This window comes from Lepidochelys kempii, chromosome 1 (assembly GCF_965140285.1).
Source record: "Lepidochelys kempii isolate rLepKem1 chromosome 1, rLepKem1.hap1, whole genome shotgun sequence".
Taxonomy (NCBI): domain Eukaryota; kingdom Metazoa; phylum Chordata; order Testudines; family Cheloniidae; genus Lepidochelys; species Lepidochelys kempii.
Genome location: NC_136380.1, coordinates 259173972 through 259199894, shown reverse-complemented (window position 1 = coordinate 259199894; position 25923 = coordinate 259173972). Strand labels below are relative to the sequence as shown.

General features: G+C 52.3%; 1 protein-coding gene across 3 annotated transcripts; it reads left to right on the top strand.

The window, feature by feature from the left end:
- Positions 1–24336, top strand: SUN2 (Sad1 and UNC84 domain containing 2). 3 transcript variants are annotated; one of them, XM_073326379.2, is made up of 18 exons: positions 1–269; positions 2108–2267; positions 3302–3492; positions 4124–4258; positions 4646–4741; positions 5692–5785; positions 6177–6247; positions 8400–8536; positions 9149–9358; positions 9812–9889; positions 11088–11131; positions 12375–12540; positions 12932–13159; positions 15353–15437; positions 15919–16034; positions 17222–17389; positions 18317–18409; positions 20755–24336. In XM_073326379.2, exons 2-18 carry the CDS (start codon positions 2143–2145, stop codon positions 20866–20868), a joined length of 2151 nt encoding a protein of 716 aa, XP_073182480.1. In that variant the 5' UTR covers positions 1–269; positions 2108–2142; the 3' UTR covers positions 20869–24336. The 3 variants fall into 3 exon arrangements, with proteins under 3 accessions (XP_073182480.1, XP_073182498.1, XP_073182491.1); XM_073326390.2 differs by lacking the exon at positions 1–269 and adding an exon at positions 796–1003; XM_073326397.2 differs by lacking the exon at positions 4124–4258.
- The last annotated feature ends 1587 nt before the right edge of the window (positions 24337–25923 follow it).

The window sequence follows — 25923 nt, the reverse complement described above, 5'->3', positions numbered from 1 at the left end:
TGAGTGGCAGCCCCGGCGGCGGCGGCAGCAGCAGCAGCAGCAGCGTGTGGCAGTGACAGGCGCCCGCCCCAGGCCGCGCCGCGCCCGGAGCCAGCCGCTCTCCGCCGGGAGCCGAGGGGGCCGAGCCGGGGCGCTGCCCGCGGGGCTCAGCGCCGCCCCGCCTGAGACACAAAAGGCGTCCGACATCGCGGCGGCTGGCGAGAGCAGCGGGGCGGGGAGCGGAGCCTCCCTCCCGAGCCACCCAGCGGCCTGGAGCGCGCCGCAGCCAGGTGACCGTGCGCCCCCCGCCCCCCCGGGCCAGGCTCGGGGGCCCGCCGCGCTGTTCTCTGCCCCCTCAGCGCGGCGCCTGGGCGGGCGGCCGGGGAACGCACCGCTGCAGGAGCGGGCGGCCGGAGGGGATGCCCCAGGGCGGCGAGGCGCAGTGGAAACAGCAGCCCGGGGCGGGGGGTTCCCAGTTGGCAAGTGACGGGCTCCCTCCTCCGAGCCTCGCTCTGCCATCCCCGCCGGGGAAGTTGCAGCACCTGCCTGAGCCGGGGTAGACTCCGGCTCCCTGTCCCCGTCGCTGGCCGTGGCCCCCGCAGGCCTGGCCCGCCCGTGGGGCGTGAGGGCACCCAGGAAGCAGGAGTTAAGAGGGGCCATTTCTGCAAGGTGTTTGCTTTGACTAGGGGCCAGGTTTATCCCATGCGGCGGGGTAACTCTTGATCTCAGTGGCGGTAGCCCAGGGCTGAATGTGGCTCCCTAGCTGCATTTGAAGGGTGACTTGTGCTGCTGCTGGTGAGATGTAAGTAGTTCCCCCCCGCCCCTCCCTTTCCGCCCAGTGCACTAGGAGGGAGGAGTTTAGAAGCAGGATGTCAAGGGGGGGAGGCACGCACAGAAATGTCTGAGCTCTAGCAAGGTGTGGAAAGAGTCTGGGCAGGATGCGACCACAGAGCGGGAGTTGCCAGGGTGTGGGTGGGAAGGAGCCAGATATGGAAGCATCTCTGGAATTGTGCCAGCTCACAAGGTGGGATTGAAAGTTGTTACTTTGTTCAGTTGAACCCAGTTTTTGGTGCAGTCTCTGTGCAGCAAGACAGCAGTTAATGGGAGGAGTTTGTACCCATGTGGGTGGGCTCTTAGAGGGGGGAATAAAGGGAGGGGGAATTTACAACCCTATAAGCGGTGGAACATAGTGGTGGATTTGGGCCAAGTATCTGCCTCTGCGGCTGTTTCACGTTTTGGCTGGTGTGCTGCGGGGAGGCTGCTTTATAGAAACAGGTGCCAGGCAGGCACTAACATGGACGAAGCTTTGCTCAAGTGGGCTTCTTTTTGCAGGACATGTGTTCTTTTTCTGTCCACAAGACACCTAGTCCCAGTCAGAGCCAAGCTGTTTGCGTTGTGACATGCTGGAAGAAATAGGCTAGTGTCTGCCTGCTGGCTTGTGGAGAAGCTGAGCTAACTTGTTGTTGGGGCAGCCTGGGGCACTGGAAATGGAGGTCATGGGGAAGGGTGCATATGCTGCGTCAGGCCAGTTACTGGACTAGTGCTGATGCCCACCTGGCCCCCTACCGCTGCCAGGGCATCTCGGTCCTGACCCGTGGCGTCCGTTGCTAATTTAGCTTGGCCTTGGCTGAGCAGAGATTGCTCAGTCATGCTGAGCTGTTGGGTGGCGGTGAGAAGAGTCTGGCTGAGATCCACTGAACTCCTCTCGCTTTTGGCACAAGGCAGGATTTGAAACCATATCTGCAGGGGTGAGCGGCCGATGCAATAACCCTGCTGCAACACTCGCCCCACCCCACCTCCAGGATAGGAGACTGCCAACCCAGTCTGTTCTGAGCTGCTGCCTTTCAGGCTTTGCCCGTCCCCACGACTCAGGTGATGCAATCCCTGAGACCCCAAATTCCGGTGACATCTCAGGGAGTGAGGCTGGGTGAGTGAGGATTGCATCTGTACATTCAGAGCATTTCCACGGCCCTTTTCCCTGTCTGCCCCACTGCAGGACATCCCTTCCTCTCCCCCACAACTGAGTGAACGTTCATGGGCCTGCCTACCCCTTGCTCAGCCCATTGCCAGGGCCAGGCAGTACCTTCGAGTTCTCACGCTACCTCATCTCTTTCCGTTGCTCTCCCAGGTACCTTGTTGAGGGGTGATTGAGCCTCGTCTGTCATGTCCAGACGCAGCCAGCGCCTTGGGGCCACCCGCTATTACCAGGGTGATGATGATGGCAGCAGCAGCGGTGGCAGTTTGCTATTGGGTGGCCAGGAGCCCCCCTTTAGGGACAGTCCTAACAGGTAAGTGGGTACAGGGTGTGGGGCCTATATACCTCATCCCCACCTGCAGTGGTGTTGCGAGGTTTGTCCGTAGCCCAACTTGAAAAAGATGAGGAGTCAGTTTGCCATAGTGTGAATTTCCTCTCCTGAACCCCAGGTCAGGGGTCACTGAGAGTCCAGAGCTCCTTACCCCGTTCTGTGGGAGGTGAGGGTCTGTCCCTGAGCGCTCTGCACTTATCCTTAGAGGGGCAGGGTAGTTCACCCACTGGTGGTGAAAGGAGCATAAGAGAAAACCTACTGCTACTTTCATGACTTTACCAGCTGGATTTCCTTGCCGAACCCTCCCATGGCCAGCTCTGGGTAACCCCCTGTGTGCCCCACAATCCTCTTCCACCTTATTCCTCCCAAGCGGGAGCACAGCACTCTTGCTTGTCAGACATATTTTGGTGTTTCCTGGCCATTGCCCTCACTCTCGTATCACTGAGGGGGGCTGCAGTGATCAAAACTGGGGTGTGGGGGCCAGCTGTGCACAGTAACGCAAAGAGCTGAGTCGTCAAGCCTGTCCTGGGAGGCCCCCAGTAGAGGTTAGGGGTTGTTATCAAACCATCTTTCCCCAACCCAGCAACCTCTCCTGGTCACAGACACCTTCCAGGAAAACCACAGCAGCTACAGAGGAAGCAGACAGGAAGCAGAGGGCAGGGTGTTCTCTTGAGGGTGGCAGGACCGTGCCTGTGATAGGCCAGAGGTGTGTGTGTGTGGAGGGAGATGGCAGGGGATTGCCCCCAGCGGGACTCTTATTTTGCAAGGACAGATGACAGCAGTTTACACTGTTTAAAATGTGCTGCCTGCTCTGGTTCTCTCCTCGCTCAGGTTGGTTTCACTCCAATGACTTCAGCAGCGGTGTGAATGAGAGGAGGGCAGGCAGGGCCCCAGGCAATGTAAAACCTGACCAGAAGCAAGGCTGGCTCTAGCTCGCCCCTCCCCAGTTCCCCCTTGTCAACCTGCACATGTGCACGCAGCATATGAACTCTCTCTCATTTCCTTGCTTCGGGCAGGACCCTACGGAGGAAACCGAGCAGCATGAAGCGCCTCTCTCCAGCCCCGCACCTGGGACCTCCCCCTGCCACCCAGACCTCCTACTACAGCGAGTCTGTGATCAGTGAGTCCTACCTGGGCAGCAGCAGGGGACTTGCTGGTGGGGGCAGCACTGCCTTTGATGACCCACAGGACAGCGACTCCTACTGGGGTGAGTGCTGTCTCCCCTCGGTGCCAGCTGTACCGTGTCCTATCACCCAGTGGGGCCCCTGCCCCTCTCCCTGCAGCGACCCTGCTCCCCTCCTCTTTGATGTGAAAGAAAAACCTATGAACTGAGTCCTGGGCTTCATCTCCAAACTGCCTCAGCAATGGGATCCCAGGCCTGCCTTAGAATGTGCCCCCTTTGCTGGGAGCAGGGGACACTTGAGAGGAGAATTGAGTCTTCTCAGTTCCTCTCCCCTGGGCTGCGTGGGTTGCCAATGACTTGAGTAGTGATCACACACACACACGCACCCCTCCCCCAATGGAGCAGCCCTGAGTGAAGGAATGCAGCCCCACAGGGAAAGATTGTTGCCCCCCTCAGCCAGTACTGATGGGGCACCAAGATCAGTCCAGGGGAATTATCAGGGTGGGAGGTATTGGGATTGCTGAAGACCCCGATAAGTGTGTAGGGATAGGCCTCCCTAGTGCTGCGAGGGTAATTGGGCACACCCTGAGTCACTAGCAGCAAGCCCGCTACCCTACAGAATTCTGTCCCCTCCACCGGCCCCAGTGTGTGCCTGGGGAGGAGGAGCACAGAGGCTGTTGGGTAGTTTCTCAAGGGGACTCTGTTTCCTGGACAGGTGGGGAGCTCTCCGCGAGGAGAAGAAGAGGCACAGGAGGTACGGAGTCCAGTAAAATCAATGGGCTGGCAGAGAGCAAGACTTATGACACCTATGCCTCTTCATCTGGCTACTCCTCTGAGGATGACTATGCAGGTAGGGATGGCTCTGACACCCTGAAGGTGGCAGCAGCATGGGTAGCAAGGTTGCCTGGGATAGAGGCCTCCCAATAGAGACCCACTTAGGTCCTGGCTCCATTGCATGGGGAGAGTATAACTTCACAACCAGGGCTGGCCATCATCATTTCAGGATCACCTCAGACCTGCCTCCGTGACTGCAGTGAGATCAGAGTGAGGGTTCCCCACCTCACCTCAGGCCTGGCTCTGCAGCTGGGGGAAGAATAGTGAACATTCACTAACTAAGGCATCAGGGCCCCTCAGCACTGGATGCTGGAAGTCCCACCCCCCATTCCAAAGCGAGTGAGTGAAGACATGAGACCTCACTTTTGTGACTTGCGGCCTCTTCTTCCTTCCTTCGCACCAGGTCGCTCTTCCTTGGACCAGAGCAGTGCTGGTTCTGGGTTCAGGAATGCCATCTCACGAGCAGGCTCTTTTCTCTGGCTGGTGGTCACTTCACCAGGTAAGTGTGGGGCTGTCAGCATTCTCTGTAGGCAGCATTCTCCCACGCACACTGACACCCTCCATGCGCACATGTTCAGTAGTCATGGGTCAGAAGGGTATTTTCTCATGTGCTGGTTTTTAAAAAAAAAAAAAAAGGAAAAACCATGTTCACTAAAGCACTGTGAAAGTTAGGAAAGAGGGGACCTGGTACCAGGGCAGGAATGAGGGCATTGTCACAGGTCCCAGGGCTGGAATAGCCGGAGTACTGAGGGCAAGTCTGGTGTGTGTGTGTGTGTGTCTCTTTGAGATGGATTATTCATACTTATCGTTTGTTTAGCACCATTGGTGTGCTTGGTCTTTGAAAACCCGAGAAAGAAAAAGCCTTTATGTACCTCAAATGACATTATAATGACATTTATTTCTATTGTGGTACAGCTCAGGGGGCCCATTCATACTATTTATTTGTATTGTGGTTGTACCTACAGGACCAACTCAGGGATCAGGGCCCATTGTGCTAGGCACGGTACAAACACACCACTAACAGATGGTCCCTGCTCCAAAGAATCATTGCCCAACACACTAGGTGCTGTACAGTCTAAATTAGATGGTGCTGCTAGGATAGATAATGCAATAGACAAGCAGGGATGGTCAGAACTCCTAGAAGAACAGATCTCATTCAGTATAATGGATTTCTTTCTTCAGGGAATTAATGCCTCAGGGAAGAAGTGCTTTTAAGGAGGGATGGGCGTTTCTGTTTGTGCAGCACCTAGCACAATGGGGTCCTGGTGCATGACCTTGGGCTCCTAGGTGCTATGATAGCCATAATAATAACAAAGGGTGAGTAGCCTTCCTAAAGAACAGGGAGAGGGCAAGAACTCCGGAGAAAGGAAGCAGGGATGCTGGCCCAAGTGTGAGGAAGATACGAAAGGGACATCTGAATGTTCTAATGCCATGTGTGGGTCTTTGCAGGCCGGATCTTCGCACTGTTGTACTGGTGGATTGGAACCACATGGTACCGCCTCACCACTGCAGCCTCTCTGCTGGATGTCTTTGTCTTAACAAGGTCAGTGCAGATTGGAACCAGAGACATGGGGAAGCAAGTTGGTGTGGGTCTGGACCTGGATCCGGACAGGGCAATGGACAGGTGGAAGATGTGGGGCAAGGAATACAGTGTCCCCACAGGGGAGGAAACCAGTGAGATATATATGTGAAGGACCCCAGTAAATCTGTGAGGAAAACGGTCAGGGTTTTTATTTGTTTTTTTCTTTTCTTGTGGCCAAAACTGACTATGGACCCAAGCTGGGCTGTGTGAGTTGAGATTCAGGGTGTAACTTTCTTCCAGAACTTCCCCTTCTCCACTGCCTTGTACTGTCCAAGTGGATGCAGAAACTCCCTGGGCGACAGGTTCTGGGCAGCTGCACTAATGTCTGTTCCTTGTCCCCTCTGCTCTCCAGGCGCTATTCGGCTCTGAAGAAACTCCTTCTGCTCCTCCTGCTACTGCTACTCCTGGCTTCCATTGCTTATGGTGAGTCATCCCAGGCTCCCAAGCTGTTCTCCCTGCCCCCTCCCTTATGCCCTGGACAGCGTGGCTCTAAGCTCAAGAAGACATCCTGAGCTCTCTGCGGCAATGCGATGCTCCTGTGAGGTCACAGGAGAGCCTGCTTCCCTCTGTGCTCTACATGTGTCTATACTCAAAGGCACACTCCCTAAGGCAGGTTCCAGTGGGCGGGGAATGCTTTCACACAGGGCCAGGATGTTGTGAGTTTGGCCTTGGCCCGTGTAAATCCAGCATTAGCTCTGTGCTTGGTAACCACTGTCTGATATTCTGAACCCATCCCCTGACTCCCAATCCTCTGGACTGTGAGGGAATCCAGCTCCAGTTCCAAACGCTACAGCTGACCCGTATCTCCAGAATGAGCGAAACCAAACCCTTCCATCCAGCCTCCCCTTGTAGTCCTTGACTTTGTGTTCTCAATTTGTAGTTTAATGATCAGGAATAAAACCAAACTGAATTCTTTAAGGTTGGAGCCTCCAAGGTGGTTCAGGTAATTTAATTTTGTGGAGGACTGTGAATGACACGAGTGCTAAAATTAAAGACTTCATTTAATATCAAATAGTTAGTTAAAGAAAACAGGCAAGCTCTGCATTTATGCCCATGTTCTAAGATGAAATGATGCATCCCGTGGTGATCAGTCCTGGATGAGAAGAATGGGTGTAATCCTTTCTCCGTACCTGGATGGTAGATGGGCGCATCAATCTAAAATTAGCATGCTGTCCTTGTTGTAATCGCTTATAACAACACTCCACAATTAATTAGCATTAAGCCTGCCTATTAATATATATCTATATTTCCACCACCATAATGAAAATACCTTCTACTCCCTCACTGGCTATTTAATATTAGACTTGCCTTTAATTAATATCTGCGTAAATGCCATACCAATGACTCTATCCATCTAGATAACGTTTTCCAAAACAATAACATTTTATCTAAAACTCTTTGAAAAACAGTTAGGACCAAAACCTGTTTGCAACATGATGGGGGGCAGGGCTATGTCCTAACTCAGTGCTTTTCAACCCGGGGTCAGCAGACCCCTGAGGGTCCGCACACTATGCCTAAGATTTCCAAAGGGGTCTGCACCTCATTAGAAATTTTTTAGGGGTCAGCAAATGAAAAAAAGTTGAAAACCACTGGCCTAACTTGTCTCTGAGCTGCCTCATTTTACTTCACTCAGATTTTACCAGGCCTCGCTTGGCTATTGTCAAGCCTATTTTTAGGAGGTAGATTTTTGAGCCTACTTATGTTTCAGCACATTTCTGTATAACATAAGCAAACTATCTCTGTGGGCTACACCCTATAGCAGCAGTCCCCAAACTTTTTATGTCACCCCCCGCCTCCCCTTACCTGTAATGGACTCTACTTGTGCCCCCCTGGGAGCTGGGGCCGGGAACCAAGCTGGGACCTGAGCAGAGCTGAGGTCAGCGCATGGCTGGGTGGCAATCCCTTCCTGCCTCCTGTCAGGGCTGGCCTGGGCCCTGCTGCACCTCCAGGATACCCCATAGTTTGGGGACCACTGCCCTATAGCCTCTGGGTCAGGAGCTGAATTCTATTGCTTTGTCCTAGCTTCAACATATACAACACTGCAAGGGGGTTCTCTGCTGCCTTGTGTGGTGGTGGTGGTCATTGCTGTGAACTGCATCAAAAATGAAAAGGAGTACTTGTGGCACCTTAGAGACTAACCAATTTATTTGAGCATAAGCTTTCATGAGCTACAGCTCACTTCATCGGATCCATACATCGGATTCATACAGATCACTTCATGCATCCGATGAAGTGAGCTGTAGCTCATGAAAGCTTATGCTCAAATAAATTGGTTAGTCTCTAAGGTGCCACAAGTACTCCTTTTCTTTTTGCGAATACAGACTAACACGGCTGTTACTCTGAAACCTGTCATTATGCATCAAAAATGTGTACCTGAATGAGAGGAACCCATCTTCCGGTCACTATGGTGAAGTCACAAAGCCTGTTTGCTTTCTGTTCACATCTGTGAGCAAACCGTTTCTGAAGCCTGTCTGGGCATTTCTAATGCACCTCCATTTGTGGTCTATTGTACACATCTCCTCTTCCCCCCTCTCCCTCCCCCGCTTAACCAACCACCAACTTTTTGTGTTGCCAGGTGCTTGGTATTTCTACCCCTTTGGATTCCCGATGCTCTACCCTGCCATGTTTTCTTGGGGCACAGCAAAGCTTTCTCCCCCTGTTGCTGGGAAAGAGGAGATGCTTAGAGCCGGGGATTCGTCTGCGTTCTTTCGGGTGAGTGCCAGACGGATCTGGGGTGTGGGAGGGGAGTTCCAGCATTTCTTCTCATCCCTCCTGCTAATGCACCTACCCCTTAAAATCTCCAGTAGCAGGGTTAGGCAGACTGAATGTGGCTGAGGGACTCAGTCTCTAATCTGAGAGCAGCTCCCTTTTCATACCCTGAAAATGAAAGATGCGGGAAGAAGGGAGATGTCTTTAGCATCTGGGCTTGGATCATTTCCAACCTGTGTGCATACAGCCCTCTCTGCTAGCTGAGCAGAGGGTGCGTGCCCCTTTAGTCCGAGATGGATGTGTGTGCCTGCATGCGCACCGCTGCCCCCTGCTGGGGGGTGACAGACATGCTCGCTTATATAAGTTCCTTTGCGTGGTCGGCTGCCCTTCATATACCTCAGCCGTCCAACCCTGCCTGAATTTGTGCACACACCACTGCCCCCTAGTGGAGAGTGGAGGACATGCTTGTATATATCCACTCCCTCTGCAGCCTGTGCTGGCGGGTCACAGTTTGGTACAGAGCTGCCGGGACAGCTGGGTAAGGCTGCCAGTCCTACATATGCCACAGTGTGTGTGTTTGTTTTTTCTTTCTTTTTGCCACCCTGGGGGTAAAAGGCAGAGCAGCAAATCCTGTCTCGGTTTCAAAGTCTGGAGAAACGCTTCCAGACCCTAGAGGCTGAGGCATCCCGGCTGGAGAAGCTGGAGCTCCAGAGAGGGGTGGCGGCTGGGGGAGGCCTGACACATGAGGCAACCCTGACGCTCCTGGAGGGGCTGGTGAGCCGTCGAGAGGCCGCACTGAGGGAGGACTTGGCCCTGCACGTCCAGGTAGGGGAAGTGGGGGCTTCTCCTGGGGAAACCTGGCCTGCTCCGCCTACTTCTCCTTAAAGTCACAGCCACCTTTTTCCTTCCCGTCCCCCGGGCCTGTTGCTGTGGGGGTGGGAGAGGGGGGTGCATAAGGCTGATGTGGGTCTGGGGGTCAAGGTGGGTGGGTGGTGGGAATGGTTGATGTTGGTTTAAGTGGTAGGATTGGGGTCAAAGTGGGTGGATGAGGGTGGCATAAGTGTGGTGAGTGGGGGTGGGGTTGTGTGTGTGTGGGGAGGGTGGTGGGTACAGGGAGTATGATCTGGGGTGGGTGTTGTGTAGTGGGATAGGGTTGGGGCAGCTGGAGTATGGCAGGTGTGCCATGAAGGTGGGTGGGCAGCAGGTGTGGGGGAGAGGATATATTGTGGGTGAGATGGTATATGTGCTGATCTCTCTCCCAAACCTATCTCCCTGCAGAGCGAGCTAGATACCATCCAAGGCCAGCTGCAGAAGGATTTAAACGGGCGCCTGGAGAAGATTACTCAGGCATCTCAGGTAAACTAACCTCCCTCTTTAAAGCATGCAAGTATCAAAAACTGGGGATGGTACAGTCCAGGGACTTTGCTCCTGTCCAACAAGAGGTGTCACTATAGGGACCAGCCACGCTTAGGGAAGGAGGTGCATTTCACTTCAGTGCTTGCAGCTGTGGGACTGCAAGCTCATTGGGTCCTGTAAGCTAAATGCAGTTGGACTGGATCAATTCTCGAATAAGGAGATCACCAAGGAGAACCCAGGTGCTGCAGGAAGTGCTGCTGGTGATGCAGCAGGGTTTGCTCTTCCCTTGAATTAGCAGGTGTCCTGTGCAGCTGATGGAAACCTAAAACCCAGGCCCTGACCGCTTGTGTGAGTCAGGATTCATACCACTTTTCACAGGTGATGAGGCGTTGGCTCTGAAGAGCTTGCATGTTCTAGGTACAGTCATACATTAACTGTGCCTGCAGAGAGACACACAACAACGCCCTTCCTCAAAGATGGCAAATTCAAAACATACAAGGAAATACTTTTTCACACAATGTCTAACTAGACTGTGGAACACACCGCCACAGGAAGTTGTTGAATCCAAGAACTTAACAAGACTCAGAAAGAGATTGGACACTTACATATTCATAACAAGAACATCTGGAGTTAGCATAATTAGGAACAAAAATGTTGTAGGGGATACTAACCTCATGTTTCAGGGTTTCAGCCGGTCTCTGAGTATTAGAGACCAGGATGAGACCTAATGAGGGGGGCAGATTATCCCACGCATACCTACTATGGGATTCTTACACCTTCCTCTGAAGCGTCTGGTGCTGGCCTTGGTCACAGACAGGATACTGGGTTAGATGGACATGGGGCAGAGCCAGATTAACCTTTTGTGGGCCCAGCATCTGGACTGTGGCCTGGCTACCACCTCTGCCCATGCTCCAGCCCGAGGCCCCAGCCTTGCGTGGGCTCTTTCCCCAGAGCCACTTGCCTGGAGACAGAGTGGGTGGAGAGAAGCGAGCGGGGCCAGGGCCTCAGGGTGGCACATGGGGGTTGGGGGGGCCTTCTGAGTGTGAGCACAGCGCAATTGGCACCGCTGTAAGCCTGGTACTGACCTGGGGTTTAATCCACTCTGGCAATTCCTGTGTTCCTACGCGAAGTAGTGAAACACCCATGTGGCGGATCTCATCCTATCATGTTTGTTTCCTTTATACTGCTGCTTTCACAGGAGGTGGAGGCCCGGATGCTCCAGCTGAATTCGGAATGGCAAAGGTAATCCTGCCAGTCTCTCGGGAACTATTCAAGTGTAGCCATAACATGTCCTCAACTTGCTTGGGGTGATGAGATTTCTAAAGGAGCAGGTAGCGGGAGGCATCTGTTGGAATCCTGCAGGGATCCCTCTTAAGCCTGGTGTGGAACCCGGGGCTCATGGCACATCTACGATACCAAACTGGGAAGGGTTTCAGGTTCTGATGCAGCCTGGAAAATATCAACAAACATGGGCAGGAACCAAGATGAGATTTGACTTGGAGACAAGCCAGACAATATGTGGAGGGGAAAGGACCCAGCACACAGCTAGTGGGCAGGAGAGAGCGAAACCTGGAAAGCAGTGATGCCGAAAGGGAGGTGGCAGCAAGACTCGGCAGTCTGGTGGATGTGCTCTTGCAGTTTTGAGATGGTGGCAGAGAAAGCCAGTGTGCTCTTTGGCTACATGTGCAGAGGCAGTGCGTCCTGGAGCTGGTAGCCTGCAGTCCCTCTCTCTGTGACTGCCAAGATGGCACCTAGAACACTGTGCTCGGGTCTGGCACAGCAACCCCAGGAAAACATCAATACATTGCTGCTCTTCTCTCAGCTCCTCCAGAAATAACCAAGGGGGCTGGATTGGCTAAGGGCAGATGAGAAGAGCCGAGGACGTATCACTAGAGTAAAGGAAACATGATAATCCACAAGCCCTGGAAGGGTGCTTGCACCAGGAAGGAAGGGGTGGGAGATTGTTCAAAGGGACATGTGTCTCAGAGCTAGGGAATGGAACTGAGCAAAGGGAATTGCAGCTGGAGATAGAAACCATCTCTTGGGAGCAAGGGCTATTAGGCCTTGGAGAAACCTCCCATGGGAACCAACAGATGAGCTGGGGATGTGTAAATCCAGTTGGTCAGAGCCCTGGAGAATGTAACTTGGATGGGGACAATCTTCCATTGGTTTGTGGGAGGGGTGACAACAGGAGGGAGGGGATGTTGAGTGAAAGAGATGATGTGACCTACCAAGTCTCTCACCAACAGATTACTTTGAGCCCTGGGGTGGGGTGTAAATCCAACAGGAATATACGCTCTGGTATTTATGGCTGTAACTTTCTGGCTGGGTTCCTCAGTACACCCTCTCCTCAGCGTCGTCCTCTGGGACCATGGCTGGAGGCGCCAGGGGGTAGCTCACTGCCTCCATTGCAATTCGGCTGTGTTCTGTTTGTTTGCTTTATTCTCCCCACCACCACCACCCTCCTTTTTTTTTTCCTCTGTAGCTCGACACAAGAGGGCCTGCAGGGGAGCTTCCGGCAGGAGATGGGCAGGCTGGAGACGCAGCTGGCAGGCCTGAGGAAGGAGCTCGCACTCCTGGCATCTGACCAACAGGCAGTGGTGAAGCACATGGAGTCGCTCCCGGGACAAATCAAGGGAGTGCGGGAGGACGTGAGTCCCCTTTAACGGAAGTCCCATTTTACCTGTTCTCTGCTAAACGGTGACGTGGGAATGTCTGAGTGATGCAGGACTTTGTGGTCCCACCATGTGCTAGGCACCTCTGGGTTGATGATTTCCTCCTCTCCCCCCCCTCCACCCCCGAAGCTGGACACTTCCAGGAGGGGTGACCTTTCTTCTGCCACAACCTGGGCACTGTTAGAGGTGGTCCTCACGCATCAGGTGTTGTCCAGGGATAGAGGCTTCCCCGCATGTAAGAGTCTGTAGACCAGACTCCCAGGGTCCTTGTGTGGTGTTGCTCTGCCCATTTGCTCTCCATAGTTTGTCGTGCTCTGCAGTGCAGACTCCCTCTCCTGGGCTGATCTCTTTCCCTTGGTGGTTTCAGGTGGAAGCACAGTTCCCGCAGTGGATCAGCCAGTTCCTGTTGCAGCCCAGGGAGGATGGAGTGGGCAGCCTGGTTCTCCAGCGCGAGGAGCTACAGGATCAGCTTCGGGAGCTGGAGCGCAAAATCCTCGCCAGAGTCTCTGAGGACCAGAGGATGTCTGCGCGGGATGCCAAGGCTAGCATTGGGATAGCGCTGCAGCAGGAGGGAGTCACAGGTGTGACTGAAGAGGTGAGGCCCTGTCTGCTTCGCAGCTTCCCCTGAGTAACTTACATGGCTTGGGGGTTGTGGCATGGCACTGTCGACTGTCAAACAGGCTGATGCTGCTTTCAGTGTGTCAGGGCTGTCTGCGCAAGTGTGCAGACGTGGGGCAGGCCAGCCCTGAAACCTTCACACACTTGCATACATGGGGCATGTGTGTGGCAGGCCGGGGTCCACGTGTGTGTGCTCGTGATGTGATGAGTGCAGTGTGTGTGGCTGAACTGCTGTCCCTAGCACGCACATAGGTGTGTGTATGCCAAGCCTGCATGTGTGGCTATGTGCTGGAGCAGGTTGGGCTGTGAAGATCAGGGGCTTAAGGCTTCATACGTTTTCTATGACCTATTTATTGCTTTTTTTTTTCTTACTCCCAGAACCCTGACAGTAAATTGGGTTGCGTTGCCAGGGACTTGCTTTGGTTGTTTTTAAAAAAATCAGTTTTGTGATTTACACATTTTATTAAACCCTCATGGAGAAAAGGAGGAGGCAGGGTGGGGAGTCAAGTCACTTACAGCCTGAGGTTTTTTTTTTTTTTTTTTTTTTTTTTTCCAGAAGTGCTGAGAGTTTGCAAATCCTGCAGTGAAGTCACTGAGTAGCAGGGGCTTGCCACCTTCGATAATCAGGCAATTAAAACGCAAAGCACTAAATATATCTTTACATAGGAGGAAGGATGAGCTTGTGGCTCAGGCAGTGGATTGGGACTTGGGAGATCTGGACTCAGTTCCTAGCTCTGCTACCAACTCCCCCTGTGACCTTTTAATTGTTTCATCTCTTTGTGCCTCGGTTCCCCCTCTGAAACATGCAGATGATATTCCCTTTCCCGCATCCTTTTTCTGTCTTGTCCATTTATGCTGTAAAGTCTTTGGGGCAGGCACTGTCTTGCTATCAGGGCCGGAGTAACTCTCCTGTGGGCCAGGGCTATTAGATTTTGTGGGGCCCCTGTATTACAAGTCTTCTTCCTAATTTAAAACAATTAATTATGGCATCAAGGCTATTAACACTTTACTAAACTTGCCTTTTAATTAACATAAAGCCATTCTGTGGTGACATTTCAGTCTTAAAACATGAAGAATATAGTTAAGTTAGTTCAAAATAGTCTACTTCTTACCTTAGAACAGCTGTTATATTAGTTGCTTTCTGGGAGGGAGTTTGGGTGCAGGAGGGGGTTCTGACCTGGGGCAGGGGGTTGGGGTGCAGGCTCTGGCTGGGAGGTGCTTACCACAGGTGTCTCCCTGCTGGCGGTGCAGCAGGGCTCAGGCAGGCTGCCTGCCTACTGTGGCCCCACGCCGCTCCCGGAAGTGGCTGACTGCTGGCACACCTCTGTGCGCCCCTGGAGGGATGGGGACAGCGTGTCTCAGTGCACTGGCCACAAGCGCAGCACCCTGCGGGGAAGGGGCCCGGGGCTAGCCTCCCTGGCCAGGAGCTCAAGGGCCAGGCAGGACGGTCCTGCAGGCTGGATGTGACCCGCGGGCCGTAGTTTGCCCACCTCTGTTTTAGATGCTGCCTCTCATTCTAAGAAGGTTCTGGTCTGTGGCTGTAACAATTCAGTGGCCTCACATGAATCATAGAATCATAGAATATCAGGGTTGGAAGGGATCTCAGAGGTATCTAGTCCAACCCCCTGCTCAAAGCAGGACCAAGCCCCAACTAAATCTGAAGCCCATAATCAGCAGTTCCTTTAGTTCCAACAAACATGGTTCACATCACTTCTGTTCTGTGACTTCTTTCAGTGGTTTTAGACAACATGTTTGTAGTGCAAATGGCTGCCCTGCTACCTTTCACCCACTTTGGACAAGTCGGCATTTTAGCCAACGGCAGAGTTCAACCCAGTGCTCGCTCGCTTGCTCTGTGTGTGAGTGAGAGGGAGAGAGTGAGTGTGTCCTTGTCCGTGTCCGTGCATGAATGGCTGTATACAATGTGTGTGCAGATGAGTGTGCCCTTAGGGACACATGTATGTGGCAGGGGTTTGAGTGTGATGGGTTGCACGTTTTGTACCTTACTGTTGCATATGCTGACCATTGCGCGCATTGGTGTGTGTACGCAGAGGCTTCATATACGGATATGCATGCAGGTGTGTGTTCGGATTGTGTGCGTGCGTGCGTGTGTGATCTGTATGTCTCCAACCTTTGCATTCAGCTCTGTTGTGTCCTTTACTCCTTGTTGCAGCAAGTGCACCTCATTGTGAACCAAGCCTTGAAGCGCTACAGCGAGGATCGCACTGGAATGGTTGATTACGCCCTTGAGTCAGGGGGTAGGTGAATCAGTGGCCACCTCGGTTCCCTCCTCCAATGGCCTCAAAATACAGAAAGGGGGTGTCAGACTGAAGACGCTTTTCCTTCAGAGGAAGGACTTGCTAGGAGACTTCTGACAGCTTAGCGCATAGCTGGCCACCTGGGCATGTGAAGAGGGAGGGTATTGGACTATCTCTCACGCAGGCAGAGCATTACAGTGGGGCTCAGCTGGCCAGTCCAGCCTCACTGGGCAAGAGTCCGTGTATGGCACAGCACACTATGGTTAGAAGGGGAGTTCAGCCCTGCCTGTAGGAGGATTCTTGTCTATCGCCCTGTGAGCTGAGCTGGAATATCTCCTCCCTGCCCTGTACTTTTATGCTCTGTCTGGTACCTCCCGCTCCCCAGGCGAGACCATAGTTGGAAGTTATGCTCTCTCTGTATATCTGTCACCTGGTGAGGATGCTGTGGTCTCACATGTCTTTGTTTCCCTTTCAATCCCAGGGGCCAGTGTTATTAGCACCCGGTGCTCAGAAACCTACGAGACAAAGACGGCACTGATTAGTCTGTTTGGGATCCCCCTGTGGTACCATTCTCAGTCTCCACGGGTTATCCTGCAGGTAGGGACCAAGCTGAGTAGAGAGATGTCCATATTTCCCCCTGTGAACTGAGCTGGAACTTCCTGCCACTGTCCGTGGACTGTTCCCTGCCTGTTGCCCCAACATAACCCAGCTGGATAGTTCTCATAACACCTCCCTGATTTAGCTAATTCCTCATTGGTGCTGAGAGTGCCATCACATCACCCTTGAGTCATCTCCTCTCCTGTTGCTACCGAGTCAGGCCTCCCGTCCTCTGAAATCACACTTCCCCCATTTTCATTCCCTTTCTCTGGGTTCTCACAGTGTACTGATCAGATCTGAACGTGGGGATAGGGATGCCTCCCTGACACCTTGTGCTACACAAAAGGCCTGTCCTGGGGCGAGGGAGGGGGAACACGGGAGTTAGGTGTGTTGTTTGTCACCTGATCTTACCTTAGCTGTGATCACAGCTGGGTCCTCAAACTCTGGTCATGGGTATGTGCGCACTGACCTCATTTGTGGCTTCAGTTCAAAAACCAGGCTGCAAATGTCCTAGGAATTTCCATAGCAGACCAGGTCCATGCTCCTTCCAGCCCCATGTCCTGGCCCTGATAGTGGCCAATGCCAGATCCTCCAGAGAAAGGTGTAAGAAGCCCCATGTCTGAATGCAATGCTGTAACCAGGGGGAGACCTTTCTTCCTCATCCCAGCTAGTGAGCTCTTTGTCATGAAGCCTGAGGGCTGACCGCGCTTGTCATTGTTAATGGAGCTAGCTGGTGTCACTGCAGATGTTGCACAACTTTCTCTGTGGCAGTCAGGTTCTTGAGTCCTTCTGCCGGCTGAGGATAGGCCAAACCCACTCCTGCCCCTGATCCAGAACCAGCCCCGGGGCACATCTGTGTCTTCCTCCCCAATGCCCACAATAACAGTGGGTTTCACGCCAGCCCAGGCTTAGGGTGACTCCTTCACAACATCTGAAAGGTAACTTTGTGCCACTCCAGTGGGGCGGGTTGAAGGTCAGACCCAATGTTTTCTTCATGTCTTGCACTGTGGTGTGTTGTTAACAGCTGCCACGTCGAATTCCAGAGGTGGCTGCACGTCCCGGGAGGGTGAGCGATCCCAGTATAGCAGCCTATAAAGTGCTTTGAGTCGAGAGGGCCTAGAGAATTGCATGAGGTGATGATTATTACTGTTACCGAAAGCTGGCTTGGTTTTGTGTTTTGGGTGTAGCCGGACGTTAACCCTGGGAATTGCTGGGCTTTCCGTGGATCGCAGGGCTTTGCTGTTATCCGTCTGTCCAGCCACATTCGCCCCACTGCTGTGACTCTGGAGCACGTCCCAAAAGCCCTCTTGCCCCTGGACACCATCCCCAGTGCGCCCAAGGACTTTGCCGTCTTTGTGAGTGTCTTTCTCCGTGCACGGAAATCGGGGGTAGAGGAGGAAAAGTCTGTGTTTGAGGAAGGGGGCACGGGTGGTCTTGGGATCTCTTTCCATTCATAATCACCCGCCAGTATTGGGGATGAGGATGTTTCCTTGCCTCAGAGTTGGGAAACTGCTGTCTCCCTAGGGGGGGCTGCAGAGGGCTGGTGTGTTAAGCCAAGGGACAGGGTGTTGGGGAGCAGGGTGAGATGGGGAACATGGGGCGGGACTATCCTGCAGAAGGAGTTGAGATGAGCTAGGGGTTCGGTACATGGGGGGGAGGAAACATGTTTGGGAGAGGAGGACGGAGACTGAGTACCTGAGGGAGGAGATGAGGTCTGAGGGGAGAGGGAATGGAGTACGTGGGACAGGGGAAAGTGGGGGAGGAGGGAAGGGAGAGGTTGACTGGGGACATTTTAGGGGGGGGAAGGGAGGCTATGGCTGGGGGTACATGGGAAGGGGATGGTTTGTGGGGAGGTGGGTGGGGTGGGTATATGGTTGGGGAGGAGGTTGGGGGTACACGGGGAGGGAAGGGCTGAGGACGTGTAACTCTCAGCCATAGGTGCTGGAACTCAGGGTGCTGCTGCACCCCCTGCTGTAAAGTGGTTTCCATCCTATCCAGGGTTTACAGTTTGGTTCAATGGCTCTCAGCACCCCCCCACTCTACAAATTGTTCCAGCACCCCTGCTCACAGCCTTGTCCCGCCACTGCTCCTGCATGTTCCCTGTTTGTTTACTTTGGCATGGGAAAGCAGGAGTGGAGTTTAACTGCACTTGTCTCTGTCTCCCTCTGCCCCTCTGGGTGCTCTGATCACCCTACATTCCTCCTCTCTCTCTCGCTCTCCCCCTCTCTGCTTCCTCATCACTCCGCCCTCCCTTTCTTCCCCACCTTCACTTGGTCTCACAGGGTCTGGACGAAGAAGGACAGCAAGAGGGCATCGTTCTCGGACAGTTCACCTACAACCAGGATGGGGATCCCATCCAAACGTTCCACTTGGAGGTACGGAGGAGGAGTGGTAGGGCATGAGGGAGAAGAGCCCAGAGAGCCCCGCACCTCTAGTATTTAGAAGCCAGTTGAAGGTGTCATCACACAGGCCGTGCCCCTGCCAATGCTGTTACCTCTGCTGTACCAGGGTCTCTGCCTGGAGCTCTTTGGACAGGGTGGTTTGGCCCAGTGCCCTCCCAAGATGGGCCCGCTGCTGCCCACTGTCGGAGGTACAGTTGGATGCAAGGATAGGTGGGCTAATGGCCTGATCCAGTGCAACAGGAGCAGGGAGACCGGAGCAGACAAGTTAATGGTCTAATTTAGTGCAGCATGCACTTGCATGTGAACTACAGGATGTTTCGGCTACTACTCGACTGACTCTGGAGGAAGCCCCCACTGTGATGCTCCCCAGGGGTTCCGAGGTTCCTGGCCATGACCTGCCCTTTGTGAGAAGCCATCCTATCTGTGCCTGCTGTGCATCAGCTCCCTGACACCCACAGCCTTGGGCCCACAAGCATGGACTCGGGTCTCCACAGACCCTCCCCCTCTCTGAGCCGGCTAGTGCTAGGTACGGCCCCCACCCCCGAGCACTGGGTGCGTGCCCTGCCGTATCCAGGCCCTGTCACTGGACACGCACAGTACTACCCAGGTTTGCTGTCCCCAAAGAGACTGTGTACACGCAGCTTGACTGGCCCAGGTCCTTGATGATAACACACAGCACTGGAATCTTACAGTGAAAACAAATGGGTTTATTTACAAAGATTAAGATTGAAGAGGGAGTGAGCAAGGACATTAAGAACAGGTTCCTTGTAAAACTAAAGGTATAACACGCTTCTTAGTCTTGAACTCTGACGGGCTAAAATCCTTGTCAATTCTTCACCTAAAGCAACCTCCCAGCATCACTAGCCCACAATCCAACTGTCTTGAATGCAAAGAGCGCTGTCCTTTCTGCTTTGTCAGTGAAGTATGACAAAATGTTTTTTTGCTTCTTCTATTTCCCCAAACTCATTGTTTTCTCCCCCAAAGACAGGATAACTCCTGGGGTGCTGGCTCCAAGGTGTCTTCCCATACTCCTGTTCGATTCACATTTCCCCCCCGCCATTCCCCCCCCAGTTTTTCTTGTTGACTTTCATATGTAAGTAAATAGGGTTTCCACTGCGTTGGCTTTACAGTGCTTGATTTCCGTCAGAGGCAAGGATAGGTGAATAGACCTGCTTTGTCTAGCAGAAAACCTGTTTGTCCGCTCTGCGTGGTTACAAACTTTTTAAAACCTAATTTCAGTGGGTATATGTAACTTCTTGGATATCATCAGTACGTACATTTCACTATGATATTAATGACCAGTAAGTTACCAGCTTTCTTTTGATATCTTACAAGACACTATTTATGGATAAATAAATACCACGAAGGCAGTGCGTTAGGTGTAGGGAGTTTGTCAGGCCTTGCTGTCACAGAACAGTGACCCCTTTACCAGTTGGCATGGAGGGGGTCTGAGGATCAAAGTGACCCAGACCCCTGGCTGGGCTGTGGCTTAGTTAGAGAGGTGACTTTCCTTTTGGGAAGGTCCTCTGGACTTGAGTGGATAATGCTGTAACCTCTCGATAGGGTTCTTTCTGAGCCATCCTGTAGAACGGAATAGCAACTTCTCCTGCTGTAGAATCCTACAGGAAGGCTCCAAAGCCTACAGAGAGGTTCTCTATCTCTGATAGATACCAAGGGCCAGCTCCTCTGCCCCACTCCAGTCTGTTTGCACTGCTCTGGTGGCACAAGGCAGTTCTAAAGCTGGCTTAACCACGCCTGGGGATTCCCCCTGCATAGGGGACCACTTGGCTGGTGTAGAGTCACTATTGTGGCTCCTATGCCCCACCCCATTTTTGGTCTCCCTGGCATAGGGGGTGTGGCCTGGGAGAAGGGTCCTGGTGGCACCACTTCTGTATCTGGCGGACCCGTGCATGGCTGGGGCACATTTGCATTTAGATGATCCCTGGTTGCTGGGGCAGCCTGGGGAGACCACTGGATAGGACTAATGCAGAACCAGGATCCAGGGGCCACAGAGATGGCTTAAAGCCACTTCTTCCCCCACCTTTTCCCCTCTGGTCTTGTGCCAAGCACAGCTTTGCCAGACCAGAGGATCGGGCCCATTTAAGTTTGTAGAGTACTTTGCATAGGACCCTACTCATTCCCTCCCTATTAAATTCTGAGGGTGAATAGGAACTCTCCAGCATAGGTGTGAGTGAAGACCCCTCCTGAAATCAGTGAGGCATCTGTGGGGAACGGGGGCTGACTCTTGCCTAGAAGTGGTGCTGCTTTCTGCAGAGAACGACCCAGACTATGAAATGTCTCCTCTCTTCCTTGCCTAGGGTGAAGATGTGGGCACGTTCCAGGTGGTGGAGCTACGGATTCTGAGCAACTGGGGCCACCCGGAGTACACCTGCATCTATCGCTTCCGTGTGCACGGGGAGCCGGTCCACTAACCCCGCCCTGCCTCTCCCCTGCCCCCAGCTGGCTACCTCAGGTTCTGCGCTGGCCGCAAGCAACAACCATGACAGAGAGAGGTTGTCTCCAGAGAGAATGGCAAGCCGGTTAAGGAAATTCTTTTTGCTGCTTCTCTCAAGTCCCAGGGTGGGAGATGTGGGGGAATGACCACCCTTGGCAAACCTAGTCCCCATATGCTTTTCTGTGCTGCCGCTTCCGGAGGGAAGAGTTTGTATTGGGGGTGAGGGGGGTGGGAAAGGATTTTAGTGTTCAAAAGGTGGTGTGATGGGAAACGAGGCTCCGATCCAGGTCAGACCAGACATTTTAACTTTTTAAAAATTGTATTTTTAAATGAGTCTATGCAGTCCAGACCTTTCCGCACCTCCCTTTTCCCAGCCCCATCCCTTCCAGATGTTAAAGAAGACTATAGCATAGTGTCCCAAGTTTTATGAACGAACATGTAGTTGTTATTATATAGCGGGGTGGAGGTGATATATTTATGGCATTGTTGGCTAGGTAAGCAGCATCTGAATGTCATAGAGGTTGGAGGGAGGGTGGGCACATGACCAAATAATTTTGCACTATCGCCCGTTTCCTTCCATTATTGGATCAGTGGTTTGTTTTAGTTAGACCCAGTGGCTGACTTGCCATGGGTTGAATTTGCAACTCATGACCCTGCAAAGTAGCTAGCAGGCATGTTAGCAGAGGGAAATAATGGGGACACAGACATGTATTAAAGAGGTAATATATAAGCAAAAGACTGGGGTTTTAGTCCTTGGGGGGAAAAGATAATCTAGTCTCCCTGGGATTGTAAGCCAGCCTCAACAATGGAAACCTTCCACTTGGGTCAGTGTCTTATGTAGTCCCCAAGATACCCTGCAGCTGAGTGCTATTGGATTTCACCAATATGCGAGGCTGTGGCCCAGAGTGGGAGAGGGCCCTGTATTATTCCCACACACGTATGTGTGTGTCGTTCTCGCATGTAAATCCCCAAAATAGTGCTAAACATTCACAAGTCAAAATGTCTGTGTTTGATGTCCTTTAAAACTCTTCCCCCGACACTGTCTTTAGTAATAATGGATGTACTTTTCCATGCAACGTATAATTAACGTGTAGAACTTCATACCACAAGGGATACCACTGAGGCAAATCGCTTAGATTAGACCGTTACAGTAACATTTGTAGTAGCACTAACTAGAGTGAAATGGCCAGGACTGTTTAATCCTCAGGCTTTGAGATGTGAACTGATCAGTAGCTATATTCAGGAGAAAATTTCCCTCCATGGCTGCTGCATGATCAGATGCCATGGCCCAGGAGTTGGAGACAGGGTACTAGGCTCGATGGGCCAGTGGTCTGGTAGTGCCTGTCTGCTTTGCTTTTGGAAAACCCTAGTCAAAATTATAACAGTCTGTGGTGGGTGTAAAAATATCTAATTACACCCCCCACTGGTTTATGTACATCTGTATATAGACAACTGTACATAGTGGGGTAGAGTCTAGGCTGTAGTTATCCAGACACATGGGGTTTGTTGATGGGGACGCAGGGCAGAAATGAGGGTATCAGTTTGATCGCTGGAAGTGGCACAAACCCTGCAGGATAACGGGGGGAAACGAGACTATATTGTACAGGCTTTGGGGATAAGGGGACGACGACCCTAACGGCTCTGATCTGGGGCGAGGGTGGGGAAAGACAGCAGGCTGAGCAGAGGGTATGGTGCCAAGGCTGGCTGAAGGGTGCTGCGACACAGCTCGTGGGGCTTACTGTAAATAGGGGCAGTGAGGCAAGCCAGTGCAGCTTGGTTCAGACCAGTAAGGACCCTGCTACCGGGCCTCCAAGGGAGAGTAGTAATGGTGGCAGCAATGGTTCCAGGAGGGGGCTTGTGGCGGAAGCTGGGCCTGGCCTGGCCCCTCAGGGGAGGGGTGGGCAGGTCTGTGTCACAGCCCTCCCCCATTCACAGCTGCTGTCCTGGGCTGAGGCAGTGTATGGGGGTGGTTGGACAGGGCACATGTGGGCAGCGCGGGGCTGACAGTTACCTCTTCCCATGGATTTATCTGGGAGCAGGGAGACAGCACCAAGGTGGGAAAGGCCCCTCCCTGCCAGATTTGAGCCACAAGGACCTCCCCCAGCCTGTTCGTGTTGTTCCTAGCTGGCAAGAGAAGCGGGGTGAGGGGGGAATTGTGAACAGGCTGGTGGGGCCTTCTAGTGGGTGTGGTTGTGAGAATATCAGCTTTGAGCTGCAGGACAGAGTAGGAGCTCATATCAGTGGCCTTGAGAAGGTAACATGTGGCTGCTCAAAGAAGGGTTTTGTCTCTCTAGGTTTTGGCCAGCATGCTCTGCTCTTAGTTGAGCTTATGTTTTGAATTGTTTTTTACTTATCCATATTGTCTTGTCTTTATCTGAAAGAAAAGCTAAGGGCTCACTTTGTTTCAGCCCCATTTGAGGCTGGCACCCCCCCAAGTCAAATTGGGGCTGTGAGCTGTGGGGGTACTGAGCACTGATTTTTGCCAGGTTGTCTCCAAAAAACTGTTGAAGTCCAGTAGGGCTGGGATGGTGTGAAGGGGAAGTGAGTGGGGTACTCCCTTCCACAGCTGGCAATGGGCTTTTTCTGGCCTTAAATCAGCTGGAGAAGTCAAGCTGCGCACGTCCTCTTGGTCTGCTCCTCCACTGCCTCATCAAGCATTTGGCTCTGATCCATGTGCCCATAGGGATGAGGGTGGGACAGCACCTCCCTTTGGAATCAATCACCACTACACCTAACCTGGCTGCAGGGGTGGTAACTGGGTGAAGAATGGCTTCTACACCAGATGCTGATTGCCCCAGGCACCAAGAGATTGGGAATCAAACAGCGGGCTCCTTTATGGAAGAGCACGGCCCCGGTCCCTAGAACTCAGAGTCCCACCTGCAGGGGACTCAGACTGGCAATTGAAGATAGGTTGTCCAGGGCTTTACAACCCCCTAGGAACAGTGGACCTACCCTCTGGTGAGTCCTTAAAATCTGACTACTGACCCAACCCTCCCCCAACATCTAGGCATGCTGGAACAGTGAGGAAAGGAGAAAAGGTTCATTAACTTTTCCTGTGCTCCAGCACCAGCTGTCAAATCACTGCTTCAGCTGCAGCCCCACTTCTTATCAACATGCTGGGTAATCATGGTACTAGATACAGAAGGTGAGAACAGCAAGGTGGTAATACATGGGAAAGATCTGCTAAGGCAGAGCTTCTCTGTTTACTCCCCTTGAGCTGCCTCACTTTTCCCCCTCTCTCTGTGTGTGTGTGTGTGTGTGTGTGTGTGTGTACCAGGAAAGTGTTATAAATTAACCTTGCACAAACCAAGCTGGGTACAGGCAGATTAATCTGTGTTTAATTCTGTAGCCTATTGCAAATGCTGCACTGTTTTGTTTGTTTATCTACAGACTGTAATTTATGCCTATGCAAAAAAAATCCAAGACAATAAATTGTGTCAAAACAGTTGAGATTTGTAGACAGTCCTCGGATGCAGTTTGCAGTGGCGAAGGCGGGGGTCAGAGCTTGGACAGAACTCATTTTCCAGCGGGAGCAGAGAGGGAGAGACACAAAGCAAGATTCACAAGGGGGACGAAAGCCTTGCCGCACCTGACTTTTGCGGCCCTGCCACCTACGTATTCAGGCTCTCTTGAAAAACTCCAGCAGGATGATTAGGGAGCGGCCTAAGAGAGCCAGTAGGAAATGCAGGAAAGGGGTGTGGCCTAAGCTCTGACCCTCCAAGGGAGTTAGGCACCTAACTCTGCTCAGGATTCACAGCTATGAACCCTACCTGGGAGTTGGCCACCTAACCCATGGCAGTCCTCCTCTATAAAAACCAGGAGGAAATACCCTTATCTTACAACCTAGTGGTTAGAGCACTCACCCAGCATGTGGCAGGTCTGGGTTCAAGTCCCCACTCTGCCTGATGTCAACGGACTTGAACCAGGTGAATGCTCTAACCAGGAGGGTATTCTGGGTTTTCTCAATCTCTTGTTGAAGCTGTCCCCCTGTGTAAAATACTTAAATTTGCCAAACCAGCTTCATTTCCTTCTTTGACAGGGTAACCGATTTGTTGGCTAGTGGGGAATGCAGTGGACATAATATACTTAGACTTCAGCAAAGCTTTTGACACAGTCCCACATGACAGTCTGATAAGTAAACTGGAGAAATGCAAGCTTGGCAGAACTACCATTAAGTGGATACATACTTAAACAACCACAAGCAAAGAGTAACTATTAGTGGAATGATGTCAGATTGGTGGGAGGTCTCAAAGGGGGTTCCACAGGGATCTGTTCTGGGTCTGGTGTTTAACATCTTTATTAATTACCTGGATGTAGGAATAGAGCGCATACTGATCAAATTTGCAGATGATGCAAAACTGGGGGGGTTGCTAACACTTTGACGGATGGAGCTAAAATTCAGAGGGATCTTGATAAATTGGAGAGCTGGGCTATAGACAAGAATGAAATTCAGCAAAGACAAATGTAAGGTGCTACGCTTCTGGAAGAAAAACCAAATACAGATGGGGGATAACTGGCTTGGCAGCGGCAGCACTGGGAGTTGTGGTGGATCACAGCCTCAACGTGATCAAGCACTGTGATGCTGCTGCAAAAAAGTAAATGCAATTTTAGGTTGCATTAATAGTGGCATGGCAATCAAGTCACAGGTGCCAGTACTGTTCTATTTGGTCTGGTTAGGCCTTGGCTGGAGTATTGTGTCCAATTTTGGTCACCAATGTATAGAAAGGATATGGAGAAATTAGAAAGGACCCCGAGGTGAGCTGCAAATATGATCAAAGGGATGGAATGCAAGCCCTCTGAGCAAAGGCTGGAGGAACTGGGTATGGTTAGTTTGGAAAAGAGGTGATGAAGGGGAGACATGATAGTGGTCTTCAAATACTTGAAAAGCTGCCATAAAAAAGACAGAGAAAAGTAGTTCTCTTGCCACACACAGTGGGACAAGAGGCAATCGGTTCAAACTACAGCATAGCAGATTTAGATTAAATCTCAGGTAACACTTCCTAACTGTAAGAACAGTAGGACAATGGAACAG